Source organism: Acanthisitta chloris, unplaced genomic scaffold, assembly GCF_000695815.1.
Source record: "Acanthisitta chloris isolate BGI_N310 unplaced genomic scaffold, ASM69581v1 scaffold22930, whole genome shotgun sequence".
NCBI classification, from domain to species: domain Eukaryota; kingdom Metazoa; phylum Chordata; class Aves; order Passeriformes; family Acanthisittidae; genus Acanthisitta; species Acanthisitta chloris.
The window spans coordinates 7,574-16,463 of NW_008652487.1; the positions used below are offsets into that span (position 1 = coordinate 7,574).

Below are 8,890 nucleotides of genomic sequence, written 5' to 3' on the forward strand. Positions count from 1 at the left end.
TGACTTTGTCCTTTACCCCCTCTTAAATACTGCGGCAGGAGGGACAGCAGACTGACTAGTTCTCTCAGCTGCAGGCTGTGCTGGCGTCTGTACTACTCCCTCTAGCCACTCCTGAGGGGAACTGAACATGGAATCTGGGATTTTTCTGTTATAGTCATACCTGCAAGTGCCCAAGCCTGAGAGCCCTGGGCCACCACAAACCTAGAGATTTCTCTGCAGGACAAGGTCTCAGGCATGGGTATCATTTCTCTTGGTGGAAAACAAACTCCAAAATTATTGTTGCACTTTTTTTTTTTACTATTTCTGTGCTGCATTTTCCCCTTAAAAAACTCAATCTCACTCTGCAGTTGAGCAGCTCTTCAACTATTATTGGTATGGACTACTATTATCTATGTCAGCTTTGTTTATACTTCAAAGCTCGTTTGCATCTTTAATTAAACAGTGCCCCAAAATATGTTGGGCCTGTGCTCAAAAAAAGCCTGTTCTTAGCCTACATAAGAGACATCTACTCAAAGCTCATTGGTATCAGTGATCCAAAAGGAGGAACAAATTGTTTCCAGTACAGAATTATTGCTGCAATCCTGTAATCCCTCTTTGTTTTAACCCACAAGCCAAATGTCAAGAACTTAGGAAAGAGCAGGGGGAACACTGACAAATGTTATTTTATAGAGAGCTAACACTGCTCTCCTTTGAGATATGACACTGATCTACTCCAATCCTTTGGATAAGTCAGTAAACAAGTACACAAGAGAAAACCTGATTCTTATGACCAGATTGTATTTAAGGAGTTTACAGTGGAGCAAGGCCTTGTATGTCCTATTTAACAGAAAACTAATGCCTTGGAAAAGAGTATGAACATTGGGGCGACAAAAGTTGATTCATCCAGATATCAAAGACCAGGGCTGAACACCAAGTGCCTGGACAGTAAAATACAGTTGAAGTTCAGGATAATTTAAGTGATGTTTTTGTATCTTGAAAACTTTTTAACAGGACAACAGGAATGCAGCATACAGGAAAGGACCTGGGCAGCCAAAAGGTTACGAGGTGACACAGTTAAATAGAATAACCTCTTTAAGCTGTGAAGCCTGAAGGTGACAGAGCAAGACTCCAAACATCAGGAGTGCTCTGAAGCTGTTCATGGTTTCTTCCAGTAAAAAAGCAAGGATAAAAAGGAGTAAGTTTAATTCCACATGATGTGTAGGTAAAGAAACTCTGTGCCTCATGCTAAAAAAAGCTGTTCAACAATTCCAAAATGGACTGGGCAAACCCATGAAAGACAATCCAGACACACCACTTCTAGCTCACCCTCGTGATCTGGGAGAGAAAAAATTACTATCATGGCCAGGCAGGAAAATATTCTGAGTAAAGAGCTGTTTGGGCCGTCTTGATATTCCTTCCAAGGTATCAACAGTCCAAAAATCTAGTGGGCTAGATTGATTTCTGGTTCCATTCAGTACAGCCATTCTTACTGCTCAGCAATCTGTTACCACTCACAGTAGAGAAGCAGAACGACTGGCTTGGATTAGCTCATTTTTATGATGATTTTAGTTAAACAGGGAACTGAAAGTTTATGCTTAAGTTCCTCAATCACAGCCCACGGATGTGAGGATGTGAGGTGTAGCCACTGGGCTGACATGTAGTTTATGGACTATTTACTGACAATGCCTGAGGAGGAAAAAATGGATGAATTGCAGGTGTGACCTGAAGAAAACAGTTCTGTACATTAACATGAAGTCTGTGTTTAAAAATCTGAGCAAGAAACACACAGAAGAACAGGAAAAGTATATTTAATTTTCTATTAAACTTCCAACCAGAATACATTTTCCCAAAACAAACTTAAAGCCTTTACATTACTGACAAGAATTTCATCATAATCAACAAGAGAAAACACAGTTATAACTCCCTCTCTGCTCTCCTGGCAAACCTAAGCTGTTCTCAAGATGAAGCATTATCAAACCCTGTGAATCTCAAAGCAACATTCCAGCTCCTGCTTACTTCTGCATATTTTTATTTTTTTTTAATCCCAAAGTAGTAATAAGAAAGGTATTTTATAGCAAATTCCTAAAACATATTCTAAAAAATGTTGTTAGAGATCCCCCTTTGCAAGACCATTTGAATTTAAGCAGCAGCAAGTTTGTTAGAATGGAAGTCTGAAAGCATTGTATGACCTGCTATTACAGCTTTTAAAAACACAACTCACTTAACTGATATGTCAAACCACTCATAACTTTGCTCACTTCCCCCCCAGCCAAGCTGAATGACAGTAAGTAGCCTCATTCGACTCTACAGTTAACAAAATTTCCCACATTCATTAGAACAAAAACTGTCACAAAACCCCAGCTCGTATCATTCGTAGGAGTTAGTGCCTCAAGCTTAGCCAGAGAGAAACGGATGGAATTTCAGAGAATTAAGGTCTCTAACCACAGAATTTAGTGAGAGAGGCCCAAGCTAACCCAGCCTGTGCCATATTATTGATAACATCTAGTTTCATTCTACCTTTTTTTGTCCAGAATATATGACTATTTACTCTAATAAGCTCAAAGTTTAGCTTTGCCTGGCTGAAGCTGTAGATTCTGAAGCTTCATTGCCATGCCCATGTTCCCAGAAATCTTCAATTTGCCTTGAAAGAATGCCTGAAAAGAAAGAATGAAAGATTCCATGAAATGCCATACAACACAGTACCCAAACACATCCCTCCAGACAGTTATGGGCTGTCATGGATGTGCAGTTTGCTAATTCCAACAGTTCTAGCAGACACCTCACATCCAGCAACTTTTCTGACACAAGAAGTAGAACAGCAAACTGAAGGAAGCTGTTTGCTTATTATAATTGTGATACCTGAAGAGAATATAGACTTGGTGTTGTTGTGTCTTGGATTGTCACAACATGGACCTGCACACAGAGCAGGGCAGAACACCCCACGTTTTGGTGGTGACTGTTCCTAGGAGAGAAGCTGACTATTTCTGTTACAGACAATAAAGCCACAGTGTACAGTAGATGCTACAGCTGATTCTTAACTCCTCCTCGCCTGTTGCTGATTTTGTTACTGATCGATTCAATTTTACAAAGCTAGTTTGTGAAGCAAACACTCAGAGTCATCATGGCTGGAAGAGACTTTTAACATCATCAAGTCCAACTGTTAACTTGTTACTCCTCTGTCACCCCCAGACTCTAAACCATATCCTTCCAGCGTCAGATCCAGACACCTCTTACAACACTTCCAGGGATGGTGACTCCACCCCTTCCTGGGAGTTTTGGGGAAGAAGATTTGGGGTTTTTTTTCCTCTAGATCTTGTAAGAAGATGAACTGCATGGACCAAAATATCCAAACTGTGGATGTAAAATTGCAATTACTTCTGAATTTTCTACACGTATATTATAGCATCTCTATAGTGCTTTACCTTCAAACTTCTCCTACATACACTTGTTTGCAGAAATTCTTATTTCCCCTGTGATTACCAGACCAAAATCTTGAAAGAATGTTACCCAGAGCATTTCAAATTTAGAAGTACAGCACAGCAACTTGAACTCAACTTAGACATCTGGTTTACTCATACACTGTGACTGCATTTGGCACACAGAGGAAAACCCCAACCAAACAAAAACCAAGCACAGGCATTCAGTGGGTGCTCACCTCAATTTCTGTTTTCCAGCATCAGGATTACTCCTTGCACTAATGCCAGCTATGAGTGTAAAGCCCTTCAAACAGAGGGCCCACGTTCCTTCCTTCTTAAGGCACACTGCAAACACTGACTCCCCCTCTGCTCTGCAAACCAAGCACTGTTATATCCCCTACTAGGTTACCTGCAGGATGACTGAGATAACATGTACCTGTTAAGAAGAGTAGTTTTCCTTGATCAATCTTACTTTGGCCAATTTGCTCAGAGAACATCAAGAACTGCCATTTTTCAGATCAGCCATGGCAGTTGCAGAGGGGATTTATTTAAATTATTTCAACTTAGACACATTCAAAACAAAGAAGTCAATGCTCTCATCTCCTCTTTGCTGTACTTACTGTCTGAGGATTCATCTTGCCAGTCATGAGTGCTAACAGATCAGTGTCAGCCATTGTAATTGTACAGTCTGCCTTCTTATCTGCAAGGGAAGAGTTGACTGTGAAGATTCAAACTGAGAAACAAAACAGTAATAGAAGCTGCAACTCCATGAAGAATTTGTTGATACTAGAGGTTACCAAAATGGTCCCTGAAGTACATACAAGTAAGAGCCATTACAAAAACACCTCCAAGAGACCACCCAGCAGGCAACAGGCACAGACCACCAACACTGAAGAAAGATGAACCTTTCTAAAAGCAAATTTATCCCTTGAACAGAAATAACAATCTACCTGCAATCGGACAGAATGCTAATTGTAAGCATTGCCAATCACCTTTCAGTTTTACCAAGCTTAAATTTGCTGGTATTAAGATCAACTCAGAAGAGATGGGCTTTCCCCTGTGAAACTCTCTGAAGATACTCATTACTGAAATTTCAGCATTTCCGGCCCTCTCCTTCAGTGGGAACAACATGTGCATTCTGAAAGCATTCATCTGATTAATTCAAATGCACAAGCTTTTAGGATCTTACTAGAAATGAGCTGGAAAATTATTTTAATAAGCTCCAATATAAACACTGATGTATATACCAAAGGGCTGAGACCTGCACACATCTTTTCCTACACTCATCCTATTATTAAACTGAAATCTTTGATAAATTGTTGTCCATGCAACAGAAAAAAAGAATTCCAAATCAAATCCCCAGTTGTGCTTTTAATAAAAAGCTTTATGGGGCAGGTTCATGGATATATGGAACGCTGAGGACAGACTCTTGCCTTTGGTTTTTATTTTCATTACTAGGGTGCGTGACTTACGGTATGAGACAAGACATCTTCATGGCAAGGGTACAAAGTTTGTGTCTCCAACACTTTTATGGGGTTCACCACCACCATCCAGTCTGTGTCTTACTTATTTCTGCCTTTTTTAAAATGGAACTCAAAAGTTTATGTCTAGCTGGTACAGCATTGAATAGTCAAGTTTTATTGCTTAACTAGCTGCAGAGAAGTAACTTGACCCGACAGACCAGCTTACCACCTACCAGTGTCTCCAGCAAAGAAACTGAAGAAACAGCTACAAATTACATTTCTGGCCCAAATTTTGAGAGGTGAGAGCAACAAAATCCCAGATGTATCATTTTTACTTTTTTTTTTTCATTCTGATTGCTATGAAGTTATATGAGAGATCTGCCTGGAGCCTCTAAGAAAACATGCAATTATCTCTAGACAGATTCAGAGTAGAAGACATTCAGTTCCTGATCTAAAACATCATGGATTGAAAGTGTCAGCAACAAGAAAAGTTTAAAATTAAGGCAACTCTACATCATTTTTGCTAAAGGTCACTGCAGCTTAAGCAGATTATGAGTTTATATCCATTAGTTGTATTTTCTGCAATGACATAACACAAGAGCACTGACCTGAATTAACTGCCACTGAGCCTTTACCATTTTTCACATCTACGACCCAAGTTGCTTCTTTCCCACCAGGACCATCTTTTATTTTGAAGGCAAAGATTCCACCAATTTTCTTCACAAATTGCTCTCCTTCCTGTAACAACCAGATAATGTGTAAGTTACTCATTTACTTTCAAATAGTTTGAATTCACCATAAAGTAATTTAAAAACCTTTACCATTTCTACTGATAGAAAAATATCTTTTTCCCCCATTAGGCATCACTTAAACAACCATCAAAAAAACCTTATCAAGGAAAAACTCACTATGACTACCTATATTAAAATTCATTAAACTAAGAAAAATTACCACTGTCCTAACAGTCTTGTCCTGATTAAGTCTGACAGAATGTGATTTCTTCTTCTAATCACGTTTCCAAAGCGAGAACCTAATGGCAAGCACAGTTTCTTGTGTTAGTTAGCGAGCTCCTCATGGAACAGGAGCTTCAAACACCCTTATGTAGGTAGGAATTATCTGCAAAAATGTAATTTAAAATCCTGGCACAGTGTAGAGAAATTTTGTGGCACAGCAGAACCCAAATCTGTGACACTTGCTGCAATAAGCAGCACTGAGGAAGCGATTGACGCTACTATGCTCCCATCAGGTTCTGCACACATTCTGTTGGCAATTAAACCCCCGTTGTAGGTAAAAGTAGTCAAATAAATACCTCCTGGAGCTTCTTTTCAATCTCTTTGAAGACCAGATGTGACTTGAATCCATCCACAGCTGCGCTGAGAGGCACAGCCGCAATTCGGCCACTGTTGAAATGAGAAACACTTTCATTTACGTGTCTTCAACCTATTTCCACCAGCACCTTCAAACTATCGTGCACAGGCCTAGCACCAGCAAGAAACACTGGAGCAGTACAGAGCAACTGTGATATCAAAGTGAAGTTTGCTCTCTGATGGGCCTGGTGGCTTGAGTTGCAATTGCTTCAAGCATCTCTGGTTTTGTGTGCATGAACAGAACATTCATTCTATAAAGAAAGTAAATCATTAATCTCACTATTCCTGATTCTCTGGAGCAATCACCCTGCATGGCCTGATAGCAGCATGAAGCCCAGCTCTTCATTTCTGCAGGGGCACCCAGAAGCAAAGTACGTATAGAGATGTCCAACGAAACGGCAACTCAAGCAGCAGGAAAAACAAGTTCACAGTTATTACCATCTCATGGCAGCAGAGTCCAAAACTGTGGTCAGGTTTGGTATTGCTGAAGCATTAGAAGCATTGAGGAAATGTTGCTAGAACTTTCTGGTGTGGTACTGACACTGCCCTACAGGTGTGGGACAGGGTGGCAATAGTGGGGACTGTCTCCTCTGAAAGACACACATCCATTCTACTCATCAGCCAAGGCTGTAGTAACTTACGAATTGTAAGGTACCAAAAAAAAACCCAAACAGAAAAGCAGAACTCTTTCAAAAACTAATACAAAATGGATCAAGTCCTGCTGCTGTTCACCTTGACGTACATTCTTGCTATTGCTAAAGCCACAGGCTAGATCTGGCATCAATGTTTCAGTCTTTGTACATTGCTGTAGTAAAACGGCTATGAAGTATCTTCATAAACATGAAATTTCACCACCTTTCCCTTAATTACACAATACACATCAGGGCTCAGTTACGTAAGGGGCCCCTGAACTGATTAGCTGTGCTGTTTCATTCCAAAGTCTGATACAACTCCATGTGTCAGGGATCTCCCACACACAAAGCCTTTGGGAGAACTAAAGGGTTTTAAGATTCTCTGGTGCAATGGGAGATGAGTATTGCTAAGATTTCTCTAGTTTGAGTTGTAACCAAGAAAGTACTTTAAAAATTCTCAACACCAACAAAGGCAAAGTGAGTAAATTAGACTTCATTTCTTCAGGAGAAATGTTATGTCTACATGCAAAGCTTTTCCTGACAGGAATGACTACTTGTAGCAGGGCCTCAAGGCTAACCATATCCAAATAGCAACAGATCCTCTGTTCCAGAAAATTACAGCATTTTTTGAGGCAAAGCTCAAAGCAATGGGTAATACCACACTCCCTGCAACAGTCTTTCCATCTCTGATTTCAAACTGTACCAACACCCACAACCAAGTTCTGCATGCAAGTTTGAAGAGAATCCATGAAAAGAGGCATTTTGCCTGTATCACACCTGTTTTCCCACACAGTATAACCTCTTGGAGATCACAGCAGTTACAAGGTTATCATCCTGACACTGGACTACAAAAAGTTACAGGTGCAACCCTTAAGAGTTCAACTGCTTCTCTACCTCTTCCACAGATTACACAATCACCTCCCAGGAGCTGCACAAGTTCAGGTAAAAGAGACATTAGAAATATGAGTTGGAAGGGAGGGGAATATTTCTTTCTGGAAATTCAGTGCACGATAAATTTTGCTGCTCACAATACAAAGTATTGGCCTCAAGCCTTAAAAGCCACAATGACCACAAAGAGTAGCTCAATCTCCTAAGCAAAGATGAAAGTGCAAACATAAAGGGAATTGTGTTTTTTAAAAAGCCTCTCCTGACTGCTGGGATATTAACAAATTTTAAATGTTTTCTCTCAGTTGCAGCCCATCCTAGCACAGAACTATAGCAGAGTGCAGAGAGCTTTTCAGCAATGTTCTCTCTCTCTGACATAGCTACAACTCCGAGTGCAAAGTCTGTACCCAGGCCTGGACAAGTAACACACCTGAATTCTTATCACATGTAACACAGCTGAAAGCAATTCATCAAGCCAAACTAGTAACAATTCTAGCAGTGCAGGCAGTGGTATCTCTATTCCCATGGATGCCTCGCTTTTTTTGGCAGATCCCTAGTTTCAATTAATTCGTTTTAGTGTAGCCCGTTTTGTTCCTGGAAGAGTTTTGGTTTCGTCTTGTTGACTTTTCTCCCTCCAACCATTAGATGTTTCTTAAATGTAACTGTGAGCCACTTCATGGGCCAGTTTGCCTTTTTTAGTACCTCACAATTCACACTGTTCATCAGAAACCAGGCAGTCTGTAAGTTACAACCTCAGCACACGCTTCCAGTGCTGTCAGGCACGGATAACTTACAAGTGCTTTGCAAGTTCTAGCTTACAGTGCAATTTCTTCCTTGCACGGAGGCAAACAATAAAACAACTAAGTTTAGGAAGACAAACACAACACGAGCTTCACTCACACCACTACCAAACCACAGTGACACCCACCCAGGAATGCTGCACAGGCGAGCCTGGCTCTGCCAGGCCTGTGGGCACTTCTCTCCCACAGGGACAGCCCCTCTGGCCCTTTTACCCTCAGTGGTGTGCCCTGCTCACATAAGCATCCCTGGGCAGCTCATGCCACACTCACCTGCGAATTCCTGGGCAGCTCATGCCACATAGAGTCACTCACCTGCGTGTCCACAGTCAGACCTTGATGGGAGCGGGG

The 8,890-nt window shown here is 40.9% G+C and overlaps 1 protein-coding gene across 1 annotated transcript; it reads right to left on the reverse strand.

Moving 5' to 3' along the window:
* Window positions 1–1,767: 1,767 nt before the first annotated feature.
* LOC103804932 (non-specific lipid-transfer protein-like) lies at window positions 1,768–8,835 on the reverse strand. The gene is made up of 5 exons (XM_009077570.1): window positions 8,813–8,835; window positions 6,168–6,276; window positions 5,467–5,596; window positions 4,016–4,095; window positions 1,768–2,633 (listed from the first exon to the last, which is right to left on the reverse strand). The coding sequence occupies exons 1-5, from the start codon at window positions 8,833–8,835 to the stop codon at window positions 2,538–2,540; spliced, it is 438 nt and encodes a 145-aa protein (XP_009075818.1). The 3' UTR covers window positions 1,768–2,537.
* Window positions 8,836–8,890: the final 55 nt, after the last annotated feature.

What these genes read in the sequence shown, in the direction of transcription:
- LOC103804932 (XM_009077570.1), bottom strand. Translation starts at nt 8,835, where the DNA reads ATGAGCTGCCCAGGAATTCGCAG. An exon ending in TTGAAAAGAAGCTCCAGGAG is followed by an intron (nt 5,597 to 6,167) that starts GTATTTATTTGA and finishes TGGTTGTTACAG; the next exon opens with GAAGGAGAGCAATTTGTGAA. An exon ending in GCAAGATGAATCCTCAGACA is followed by an intron (nt 2,634 to 4,015) that starts GTAAGTACAGCA and finishes CTTTCTTTTCAG; the next exon opens with GCATTCTTTCAAGGCAAATT.